This window comes from Cucurbita moschata, unplaced genomic scaffold (assembly GCF_002738365.1).
Source record: "Cucurbita moschata cultivar Rifu unplaced genomic scaffold, Cmos_1.0 Cmo_Scf00024, whole genome shotgun sequence".
Lineage (NCBI taxonomy): Eukaryota > Viridiplantae > Streptophyta > Magnoliopsida > Cucurbitales > Cucurbitaceae > Cucurbita > Cucurbita moschata.
Window position 1 is genome coordinate 3354167 of NW_019268540.1, and position 12882 is coordinate 3367048.

Genomic DNA, 12882 nt, shown 5'->3' on the forward strand with positions numbered 1-12882 from the left:
TTAGTCTTTTTACATTGTTCGTCTTGTAATTATGGTTGAAGTCAAATATTGTAATAATTAATCTCTCTATTATTCGAAAAGGTCATAATTATTAAGAAAATGGCGTAATTATTAATTTAGTTCGACAAAACTAATAATACTAAATTCTTTCTTTTGCGTTTGATATTTTAATTTAAAATTATAACAAAATCTAAGCAAAATTGTATTATCATATAAATTTAGAATTAATTTTATATATAGAAATGACTAATAATGGATCCTTATTTTAATAATTTGGCCCTCCATTTAAAGAAATTTTGTCAAAAGTACACTATTATTTTATAATTTAATTATAAATGTGATCCATTATCAATATCATAATCTTATTGCTAAAATGAGTTGGACGCCCTCATCTTGTTTCCAATTATTCATTCAAAAGTACACATGGACACACTGGGCGGGCTCATGTACCCCATGGCCCTAGTTCGTTAGGTCTAGCACTCGCTAACGGGTTACCGAACACTAAAAGGGAAAGAGCCCGTATAACATCATGTCGAACATAAATGTCGTAATATATGCGTCCATACTATCATAATAGGGTTTCGAGTCCGAAAATAAATGTCGCACTATCATAACAAGATTGGTCATAATATACGCGTCCATTCTATTGTAACATCATGATGAACATAAATGTCGCATAACATAAGAGTCGAAAATGGTTGAAAAAGGTCCGAGGCAGAAAATATATTCTCTTGTTAGATGAACACGACTCTCGTGCATAAACCCATGATCATTCCCTAAATTAGCCGATGTGATATTTTCATCCGACACTTCCCCCTCGAACAAAGTACACCTCCTCTTAATCAAGGCTCGACTCCTTTTCTTTTGGAGTCTTAGTCATCTTTTACTATGCCTTCGAGAAACCCTGACTCCTTTTTCTTTTGAAGTCCTTTGTTCGACATTTGAGAATTCTCCACAATAGTATGATATTGTCTACTTTGAGTATAAGTTTCATATCGACAGAGATAGTATTCATTGATTATAAACCCATAATCATTCCCTAACTTTCATCCAGCATCTTTCACGAGCTCCAAGTAGATAAAAAAGAGTAATCGTGACTCGATAAGACAAATGGACCTCTTATTTATATTATTTTTTTGGGTGGACAACTTCTTTTCCTTTTCTTTTATTATTATTATTTTCAAATTTTCAGATTATTAGAGCTACACCAGAAAACTTAATTCTTTCTAATTTTGTTCAATGCAATGCAAAATTGTTCATAAGGAAGCCATATTATTAATCGTCACAAGGGCGATTACCATGATCAACAATTACGTAAATATTTAAGCGGAATCAACTAAAAAAGCTACATAATAACTTGACTTATTGTACCGGGTCGATCCGTTTGAACTAGTTCGACTCGATTCATAAACACTTTTACATTCAAGATTCTAAACCTTTTATTGAGAAATATCAATCAACAAACTCAAATTGCAGAAGGAAAGAAGTTCTTGACACAAAAGTTTCTCATGTTACCCACTCCAACGCCCTCTCCTGATTCACTAGTGGTTCCATTGGGCAAGAAACAGCGGCATGTGGGAGAGATTCTACTGCTAAGCTCAATGAAGAAGGAACCTCTTTAACCAGTAAGCAGAATACTTGAGGTACCTTCCCAATTTGTGCCTGAAATCGATGTAGACGAGGCCGAACCGCACCGTGTAGCCTGCGTCCCATTCAAAGTCGTCCAGAAAAGTCCAGGCGTAGTATCCCTTCACATTCACTCCTTCCCTGTCATTTCAAAAGCTCAACCATTAGAAAAGTTCTGAGTTCATCTGTTCTTATCAATGGAGTTTGATGTTTTATGAGATCATTCATACTTGATAGCTTGAAGAAGAGATGCAAGATGGGCGTGGTGGTATTTGATCCTTGTTCCATCTTTTAGAGCTTCCTTAATTGGCAGTGTCATATTGTCTGAATAAGCCATACCTGTACACCACAACAAGCCAATAGTTTAGGGCTTGTCTAGTATCCATTTAGCAGAAAACATATTCATAAATTGCTAAACAATGAGATTCAACCAAACACATTTCTAATCATTTCGAAACCTATTTCCAAATACATCCAAAAACACGGTAAATATGATTGTAATAGTCTAAGTCCACAACTAACAAATATTGTCCGCTTTGTTCCGTTACGTATCACCATCAGCCTCACAGTTTTTAAAACGTGTCTACTCGGGAAAGGTTTCCACACCCTTATAAAAAATGTTTCCACACCCTCTCCAACCACCGATGTGGGATCTCACAATCCACCGCCATGGGAGCCCAGCGTGTCCTCACTGGTACACTGTTCGGTGTCTGACTTTGATATCATTTGTAACAGCCCAAGTCTACCGCTAGCAAATATTGTCCGCTTTGGTCCGCTTCGTATCACTATCAGCCTCACTATTTTTAAAATGCATCTCCTAGGGAGACGTTTCCACACCCTTATAAGAAATGTTTCATTTCCCTCTCCAACCGATGTGAGATCTCACAATCCACCCTCCTCGGGAGCCTAGCGTCCTCGCTGGCACACCGTCTGGTGTTTGGCTTTGATACCATTTGTAACAGCCCAAGTACACCACTAACAAATATTGTTCACTTTTACCCATTATATATCGCCATTAGCCTCACGGTTTTTGAAACGCCTCTACCAGGGAGAGGTTTCCACACCCTTATAAGAAATGTTTCATTCCTCTCTCCAACCGACATGGGATCTCATACATGAAATACAAACTTTTTTATTTGATCTTTTGTCTTCAAATTTCATTTTTCATATGACTAACTAAATGCATCGTTGTATAGCCATTGATCGGAGAGAAAGAGAGGTACCATTCTCGGTGATGTAAATAACTGGATCTTTGTACTCTGCTTTAACGTATTTCAAAAGTAGACGAATACCCTCTGGGTAGATGTAAAGCCAGTTCAAACCAGTCTGCAGAAGCATAAATAAATCGCTCAGCTGCTAATTAAAGTAATGAAAATAACAGCTCTAGATGGATAGATAGAGAGAGTACGAACCGCTGGTCCAATTAGAACACCATCTCTCTCCGCTGTAGAAGAAAAAATTCATGTTAAGAATAAGAAAAAGGTTTGGTTCGGATGAAAAATCACTTTAACTTGAGAATTGAATCATATTTTAGTCTAAACTTTCAAACAAAAAACAACCTACCATCTACCAAGCTTCAAGAACTCACTCAATAAAATTCTAAAACTTCACAAATCTCAATCAAAATTCACCTCTCGTCTAATATCATATATTTCATGAATTCCTAACATAGAAATTGCATAGCTTATTCAAATTTAGGTGTAAAGATCGAAATTCGTCCTAAAATTTAATTATCTCGTCAAAGAAAAGAAAGAAGACATACTAGAGAATGCGACGTGTGCATCAGAACTATAGCTTTTGTTGGGCGAATTTGAGAAAGGCACATTGTCAGCAAAATTCCCAGTGTAGTAATTCATTCCAAGAAAATCCATCGATCCTTTAACACTTTTTGACTCTGCCGCGGAGAATTTCGGCAGTCTATCTCCGACGTACTGACGCATCGATTTAGGGTAGGTGCCATAAGTAATCGGATGCAGAAACCTAAAATTCATTTCAACTCAGTTACTTAATTTTCACTAACATTTCTCCACTAACGATTACGATCAAGACACTCACCATCCCAAGAAGAAATCAAGAGCTCGATTCGCCGCCGCTCGCGAAGCTGGCGTGTTGCGTTTGGGCCTAAACCAGTGAGTCACCAATGTGATTCCAATCTTCCCCTTCTGCTTTGCCTGTAGCTCTCAAATGAAACCGAATTAGCAAAATCGGCGTCCAAAACAAGAATCTGATTAACAATGAGGAGATTGATTTAGAGATTTGTTCTTGAATACTGACCTGGTACTTTGTCCTGTAAACTTTGACGGCAGCGGCATGGGAGAGGAGGAGATTGTGAGCGACGATGTAGGGCTCGGTGCCGGAGTTGCCGGCGGTACAATTTCCGACGTAGTTGGAACATCTTCCAGGAGCGAAAGTGCCGCTGTTGTACCCAAAAGCGCTAAATGAATATGGTTCGTTAAGCGTTGTCCAATACTTGACCCGATCGCCGAATAATTTGAAGCACAAGTCCGCGTAATTCCGAAAATCATTCCTGTTTAATCACCAAAATTACATTAATTAATTACAATTAATGTTTAAATTTTACTCATATTTAATATTTTTTAAATTAAAATATAAAATTGAGTTTTATGTGTATTACATCATAAACTTTTAATTTTATATAATAAAATTAATTATTTTACTTACACAATTTTGACGTTTCGAAATCCATCGTACTTATCCTCAAGTGCTTGAGGAAGATCCCAATGAAAAAGAGTGACGTACGGTATTATTCCTGTTTTTTTTTTCACGACAAATAATTATTTAGAATATATAAAAATATAATTCTTACATTAATTTAATAATAAAATTAACCTCTTTTTAAATTTTTTACCATTGGCGAGGAGCTCATTGATGAGATTGTTGTAAAATTTGACGCCAAGTGGATTCACTCCTCCACGAACGGTTCCCTCTGTCATTTTTTTTCGAAGGAAAAACAAAACGGTAAAAAACAAAAATTTACCGATGGAAATGGAAATGATAACTTTTGGGTAAAAAAAAAAAAAAAAAACTTACTGGGTAGAATCCTTGACCAAGAGATGGAGAATCTGAAAGAGTCCAACCCCATCTTTTTCATTATTTGCACGTCCTCCTACAAATTAAATCACAATTTTTTTAATATATATAATTATAATCCAATATTATTAATTTACTTTTAATAATAACAAAATATATATAATAAGTTCCTAAATATTTAAATATTAAAAAATATTACACTAGCTAATTTAAATAGAGTTCACAGTTTAACCAAATCCAATTATCTGTTAGTTAGATTTTTTAGTCATTAATTAATAGTTAAGAGACGTATTTGAGCTAAAAAATTTAAATACTAATATTGTAATTTAACTAAAATAATATAGTTGTAGATATGGACGTCTTTAAGTTATGATAAAGTGAAAAATAAGAGTGCAAAAATGTTACCTTATAACGATGGTAGAAATCGGTAGCCACTTCTCCACTGCTATGGTCCCATATTTTCTCTGATCATTTAAATCAATAACCCGTCAACTATACGATCGTAGCATATCATTATTTTATATTTGAACTATTTAAAGTTTTTAATTTAGCCATAAATAAAAATTATTGGTAATGAAGAACAGACCGGGGTGGTTCCTAGTGAAAGTGTCCCAAATACTTGGACCTCTTCCATCTTTACTAGCTGCTCCTTCTAACTGCAAAGAAACAAAACTGGCAATGTCGGTGCTCTGGAAGGCGGCGGAGAGAGAGGCGGGGAGAGAGAGAGAGAGAGAGAGAGGGAGGGGATAACCTGGTAGGCGGCGGAGCCAGCTCCGAATAGAAAACCCGCCGGGAAACTGCTCCGGTTGAAGGGAACTGAAGTATGACTCGGCTCCACGGAAGGGCTGCTCCCACCATCAGCCAAAGCGCCGCCGGCAATTGCGGCCGCAATGAGCGTTATCAGAAGCACCGGAGCGTTACTCGCTGCCGCCATGCTGCAACCCGTGGTCGGATCTTGTGCGGATACTCAACCCCAAATCGCCTTTAAATAATGAGCCGGAGGTCACGGATTACTTTGGACGGCATGACATTTTTATTTATTTATTATTTATTTTCATATATTTTTAATACGACCGATTACATAAAATTTACATATACACTGTTTGCCATTGCAACATCATTAAAGAGTATGATATTAATCACATAAATTTATTTAATTAATCACAACTGCATTAGGTTGAATATGAAGAGCTCTTCCAATTATTATGGTTGGATAATGGAAGTCCCACATGACTAATTTAGAAAATGATCCTGAGTTTATAAGTGAGGAATACTAATTCCATAAGCCCAAAGCAAATTCATAAGAGCCTAGGCTCAGAGTGGACAATATCATACTATTGTGGAGATTGTCTTTTTTGAGCTTTCCCTGTCTATTATGAAAAAGTTTTTTGTTTTCCTCTCCAACTGGGATCTCACAGTGTCTGATAATGTAGGGAGACTCACCGGGATAACAAATATTGCCATTTTTTTATCACGAGTAATCATTACCGTTAATTTTGACTATAAAAATCACAAATATAATATTATTATGATTTCATTGGTGTGTTTGATTTTGTGAATATGCATGTAATCATACGTGATGAAGACTAATTGGATCATTTATAAAATAAAATAACTAAGTAGATAGCTATATATAAATAAATTATTTGAGGTTCAAATCTAGATTAATTAATTAAAAGAAAAAATAACTTGGAGATTTAATTATATTATTAAAATATTACAACTATTAAATAAATAAAGATGGTGCAGACACGTCACCCTGCATTATTTGGTTGACTAAAGCTGTCATTACTTGCCAGAAAGAGAATTAAATTAATATAATTATTTTCACCCACTCTTTTTTTTTTCTTTCTAAATTAATATTATTCTATTATATAATTATTTTTAACTGATATTATATTGACTAATATATATTTACAATGCATTATAATTAAAAATAAAACTGATTAATATTAATATTTTATTTCCATCTAATTGTGATTAAAATTTTAAATTAATATAATATTTGTTTACTTAATAAATAAATAAGAATATCCAATAACTTAAATATAACCTTTTAAACAATTTGAATAAAACCAACTTGCATTTAAAATTAAAAAAAAAATGGAAACTAATTTTCAATTTTTTAAAATATATGTGTGAGGTACATGTGGGGATTTCTTTTTTAAATTACGACAGATATGGCATTTTTTAATAATAAATTGAGAAAAATATTTTTAAATGAAAATTTTTAAATATTAAAAATTCACTTATTATATTTTTATATATAAACTTATAATTTTATTAAAAAAAAAAATTGTGAACTATTTAATCAATTATGTGGAGTTTTTCAGAAAATCTAGAACGTGTAAATTAATTATTTAAAAAAGTTTAAGAGTTTAATTAATATAATTATAAATGTGATTAGGTCCATATGGTTATCTCTTTGGGATGGGAATCCATAAATGCTGAAGCATCAATCTTTTTATTTTTATTTTTTATTATTAATAATAAAAAAACAGAGAATCAGAGTAGGATTGAAGAAACATTTTTAAAATAATAAAACAATTAAAATTATATAAAATATACTCAATAGTCCCAATCTTAAATGGTCGCTATAATTTTTAAAGTTTTTAGTTTGTCTTAAATTTAAAATTTTTCATCTAATTAAAAAAAATAATTAATTGACAAAATCATTTTATTTTTTACAAATATTTCTAAAATAAAGATAAACATCTTGAGCAAAAAACTGAGAATGCATTCAAACCATTTACTTTTTTTTTTTTTTTTTTTGTTAACTTATTTGGTTAAGAATATTTTAAGAATATTATTAAGTTCATATTAAAAAATTAAATGAAATAAATAAAAGGGTAAAATCGGACAAAACGTGGGAAAGATTATAATAATAATAATTATTATTATTATATAAAAAAGATAACAATTTGGAGAAAGGTTGTCGTTTTAAGGAAGTCAACTGGCGTGGTGTTCATTTTTCTAAATAAATCTTGGATTTGTTTTTATTTTAATAAAATAAATAAATTAAGGTGTAAAATATTTAAATGACCTCGCTATCCACACCTTTGATCGTTGGATCCGATACTAGAGTGCTTGTTAAGAGCACCAGCACAATCGTCACCGCTTGCATATTCAAACTCAATAAAGGTATTCTTACCATTAATTTTTCGATGTATAATGTTAAAATTTTATTTAAGGGTCGTTTTAATTTTTCTTTTTATGCAACACAAACACATAGAAAATCATTACACTATAGCCTAGTTTACTAGCGTTTCTAGCGGGTTGTTCTGTACTTATAGCCGACCTTAAATTTTCAATGCTAGTGCTACATTAATGCAAAAGATAAATCCAATAGTGCAAACATATAATCATAGATTAACTTCCTAAGGGTTAATGAAAAAAAACCTTAAAAATGAACACGGTAGATGAGTCCATAGAGAATTTGGGAGCTGAATCGCGAATTCACGCTAGAGATCGAAGATGACGAATTTAAGCTAGAAATCGAAGCTGAATCCAAGTAAGCATTTCATTGAAAATTTTAATGAATCCAATCCAATCCAATCCAAGCATTTCATTCACTGCAAAGCCATTTTAAGTTGTCACCATATGAATATTCGATCCAATATCATAACCTTATATTTTACGTTTAAGAGTAGTTTTGAAACAAAATCCTAGTTAAACAAAACGGAACGGATGAACGTATAAAATTCCATGAGATACTTGTTATCATACAAACTCATTGATGTAATAAATCAAATAAAGATTAGCAAAAATGGTAAACAGCAGCAAGGCCAAGTTATGTCCTAATCTAAACATGGGCCAAAATGCAGGACGTTGCTTGCTGAGATTGGCAAATCAACCAAGTAAAATGGTTCAAGATTTACCTGCAGTAGGAACTGGGAAGCTCTGCTGCAACCAAAAGGAGAATATCCCAGTTCACTATTCCATAATCTCTCCTTCCTCCAATTCATCCACTGTGAACACGTCCCCAAGAAGGTCACCACTTCCTTCCATTTCCACTCCCTTGGAGAAGTCTTCGTCCCAGTCGAGAAAATCGTCTGGATTGATCTGTGCCATGATATTTGAATATGTATCCATTAGATCTTGCTCGAAATCGAACTCTAATTCTTTATGAACTCCTAGCTCCTTAGCCTGGGAGCTTGAATTGGGGCTATTCCCAACTTCATGCTTCCCCATCAAATCTGTAGAGTAATTATGTGTTGCACCAAGCACATTTTGGGGCTCAACTTCACAATGTGGGCTTGAATTTGATGCTTTCATCAGATCAAGCACCTGAGTATTGAAGGAATTGTCGTCGTCTTCGATTTCTTCCACCCTGAAACGAACGCCTTCAGGACTGGCAAGATCATTTTTTCCAGTGTTTTTACCTTCCGGATTATGACTCACTGGATTTGCAGTTTTAACCACTTCAAAGTTAGGCGTTTGAGAGGGTAGAAACACATATATAACAGGGTATTCCACAAAAACCAAATTCGAAAACAGTTGTCTTATTGGCATCTTTGAGTCCAGCTCACGGAATGGCGCCATAGCTCCCTATATACGTATTAAACATAATAAAAGAAAATCAAGTTTCGATGAAAGAAGCAATCGGAAATTATTTCAAGCAAATAGCAACGATGCAACCTGTCTTTGAGGAATACTTCAATAAGCCAATTGATAAAAATTTAAACATTCAAAGCTCAGGCATGCACACTAATGCTATCCTAGAAGTAGAAGTGTAATAGCCAAGCTCAACCTCAACCTCAGCGCTAACAGATATTCCCTTTCAAGCTTCCCCTCAAGGACTTCAAAATGAGTATGCTAGGGAGAGGTTTCCACACCCTTATAAAGAATGTTTCGTTCTCCTCCCCAACCAATGTGGGACCCCCCAATCCACCCCTTTCGGGGCCTAGCGTTCTTGCTGGCACACTGCCTTGTGTCCCCCCCCTTCGGTGCTTAGCCTCCTCATTGGCATTATCGCCCGGTGTCTGGTTCTGATACCATTTGTAACAGCCCAAGCCCACCACTAGCAGATATTATCCTTTTTGGGCTTTCCCTTTCAGACTTTCTCTCACGGTTTTTAAAACACGTCTGTTAGGGAGAAGTTTCCACACCCGAATAAAAAATGTTTCGTTTCCTCCCCAACCGATGTTGGATCTCATAATAAGCCCAATAACAGGTTACAGTACCTTTTATCCATATCAATAATAGTAACTGTCTCCTATGTATAACAAAAGATCTACATGAATCTCTACCCATTAATGACATGATAGGCAAATCACAAGCGAAGCACACCGTATCTAGGTGCATAATGGATAAAAATATGATTAAAGGTCACCAGAGAAATGCACTAGCTACACTACTAATTGACTGATTATGAAATACTTGAGAGACAACCCATAAGAATTAAACAATAACCTTGGGGTATGTACGGACAAAAAATTTGAGGCTATCCAGCTGCTCACAGAACTTCTGAATTTGATTCTTCCACGGGCTTGGTTGTAGATGGTTTTCAAGAACGGTAGACAGATTTGTGTTTTCATTAACTCTGCAGGAGAAGGAGAATATTTTTAGAGCATGCATCTCAAATAAAAGTTCACTTGCCATGAACTTCGAGGAAAGAACCAAAATGGAAAAGAAATTACTATCCTCACAGTGGCGTGAGGAAGAAAACTCACCCATGGTCAACTAAAACAACGTCCGTAGAGTTTAACCGCCATTCGATTGTCCAGAAGATTGTTTTTTCCCTGTAAGCAAAAAAACTTCTTAGGTTTGGTGCTTCATGATTCATCAGAATGAGTATGGCTAATTCCATTCCTACAATTACTAAGATGAAATAGAAAAATTTAGGTCTCGTTCGATAACCATTTGGTTTTGTATATTTGCTTTTGGGAGATCATACTTATTTTCTCATCATTTATCGACAATGACTTTCATCGTTCTTAAGAAAACATTTTAATTCTTAGCCAAATTTTAAAACAAAATCAAGTTTTTGAAAATATAGATAACAAAAACAAGACATCCAAGTGTCTACTAATAGCTCTTTGGGGTTGTAATTCAACCAATCCAATTACTCAATGTATGATGATGCAACAATTTAAGCAGCCAATAGATAGATAAATAAAGAGAAAGTAACCTCTTATCATATCGAGTTTGATTTTTCTCCCTTTTCGTCATTCCAGTGGGCAGAAACATTATTTTTGTTCTCCGGCTTGAAGCAGCAGTGCGTAAACTTTTAAGGTGAAATGGTAGCCTATAATAAGGATGAGTATAGGGACACAATTTCTTTCTAAGTCTTTGAGCAGATTCAGCCATCCTCTTCACTTCCTCAAGCAAATTATAATCTATGCATGGTAAAACGAGCACCAAATCCATTGTTAGGGACATAAGAACACAGATATTACCAGAAATTACTGAACAAATTGCTCCCACAAATCATATCAAACAACAAAACTTGATCAAATATCATCTAAGGACTTAAATTCAAACAAATTATTAAATACGTTACAAAAAATACAATTACAAACAATAACCAAATCAGCTAACAGATCAAAAAGACTAAACCAATCTACAAATTCAAGTTTACTTTACGAGAACTACGCAAATATTCTAAGAAAACCAAAATTAGCATGAATTGAAACACTTGAAACCAGTGATATGAATACAGGGGTGGATGGAAGTACCGGAAAGAAGGACACTATCGTTGAACTGAGAAATCGGGACGAATTGAGTCTGCTTCCTTTTACCAGTACAGCCACTGCGCCGCTTGTGGCCATTGACGCAATCAAGACTACAAGAACGCAAAGAGCAAGCGGGGCACTTGTACTTCGACGGGTTCGAATTACACTCATCGCAAAGAGATGATCCTTCGCGGTTGAAGCTCGTGGAAGCTGCTGCAGCTGCCGCTGCTACTACTGTATCTCCTTCAGCCATCGTAGACACTAGAGAGAGCGCCGGTTCCGAATTTCGCCGGCGACGACGACTAGGTTTCGTAATTTAAATCTATTTTATATGATTGTATTTGCACCATTGCAATTCGTTACATTGAAACTCCGTTAAAGCGTGGGCTGATACAATAGAAAGCCCAAACTTGAATTGGGCTACAACATTTTATAAAATAAATAAATTAAATAATAAACAAAAAAAGTAAGATAATTTTATGAAAAAATAAATAAATAAAATTTTATAAATATAATAAGATATTTTCAGCCCAAGCCCAAGACCAAGCCCAAGACCAAGCCCAAGGTGAGCCCAAGAGATTGAATTGGGCCGGAGAAAGATCGCAAGCGGAATTGAAAGCAACTATAAGCTCATAAATAATTCGGCTGTAAATCGAGTTCACATCCGTCTGTCCCTTTTATTAGGGAAAGAAAAAAACCTTCGTCTAATTTTGATGACCAAAAAATTGTTCTTGTACACACAAACTCAGTCCCGAACTCAGGTCAGGAGCTGAGTGTTATCATTCTACATCGCCGTCGATTTCCATTTTACGTGATTCACTCAAATTCCTCCACTTCAACGCCAATCACAGCCTGAAGTTCTTCGCACTTCGTCGGAGATTCGTCTTCTTTCAACAGATTTGAGCTCCAACTCCTCATTTATCGCTCTCCCTATCTTCTGCTCTCTTCGATTTCTTTTTCTACATTATTCTTGCTGCTGTCTTTCTGAGTGTTTGCGAGGGTTTTTGGTCGGTTGCGAACTGGCTATGGATTACGAGCCCTATGATAGTAGCGGTAAGTTAACTCTAACGATGCTTTTTCTTTAGTTATTAGGGTTTTCAGGTGTTCTCTCTAGGAATTTATGATGCTGTTTAGTTTTTAGAATTGGGATTTCAATCTTGCTTTCCGGGGCTTGGGGGGATGATAGCATCGATTGAGGTTGTATGTTGCTTGGAGGAACATTCGAAGTTTTTAACATTATACAGTAGTTTTGAGGGAATCCTTCATCTTTTGCATCTTTCTTCGGCAAATTCTTGACTTCATTGGCGTTGCAGGTGGTTACCCGCAGGATGTATTGGGATGTAAAAATTTGGACCTTTTGTATTTACGAACTTAAACCTCATAACTGTTGCAATATCTCTCCAGAATGTGAAAGCTGTTGAAATGTACTTATGGATTGATTTTAGATGTATTTAATTAAGGCATTGGCTTCCTTTTTTTTTTTTTTTTTTTTTTTTTTTTTTTTTTTTTTTTTTTTTTTTTTTTTTTTTTT

The 12882-nt window shown here is 34.8% G+C and overlaps 3 protein-coding genes across 3 annotated transcripts in view; 1 reads left to right on the plus strand and 2 right to left on the minus strand.

Moving 5' to 3' along the window:
- Nucleotides 1-1252: 1252 nt before the first annotated feature.
- On the minus strand, nt 1253-5647 carry LOC111460999 (vicianin hydrolase-like). The gene is made up of 13 exons (XM_023104419.1): nt 5429-5647; nt 5264-5333; nt 5083-5141; nt 4678-4753; nt 4496-4573; nt 4309-4396; nt 3901-4153; nt 3682-3797; nt 3389-3606; nt 3039-3070; nt 2850-2952; nt 1857-1965; nt 1253-1767 (listed from the first exon to the last, which is right to left on the minus strand). The coding sequence occupies exons 1-13, from the start codon at nt 5609-5611 to the stop codon at nt 1599-1601; spliced, it is 1554 nt and encodes a 517-aa protein (XP_022960187.1). The 5' UTR covers nt 5612-5647; the 3' UTR covers nt 1253-1598.
- Nucleotides 5648-8284: 2637 nt separating this feature from the next.
- LOC111460580 (box C/D snoRNA protein 1-like) lies at nt 8285-11682 on the minus strand. Its single transcript, XM_023103759.1, has 5 exons — nt 11355-11682; nt 10808-11015; nt 10350-10418; nt 10090-10219; nt 8285-9225 (listed from the first exon to the last, which is right to left on the minus strand). Exons 1-5 carry the CDS (start codon nt 11602-11604, stop codon nt 8611-8613), a joined length of 1272 nt encoding a protein of 423 aa, XP_022959527.1. The 5' UTR covers nt 11605-11682; the 3' UTR covers nt 8285-8610.
- A 364-nt stretch (nt 11683-12046) lies between these two features.
- The window catches only part of LOC111460775 (protein EMSY-LIKE 4-like), a 6969-nt gene continuing 6133 nt past the window's right edge, over nt 12047-12882 (plus strand). Inside the window, exon 1 of the mRNA XM_023104064.1 lies at nt 12047-12404. Coding sequence (XP_022959832.1) covers nt 12377-12404 — 28 coding nt within the window. The 5' untranslated portion in view covers nt 12047-12376. The remainder of the gene's footprint in view (nt 12405-12882) is intronic.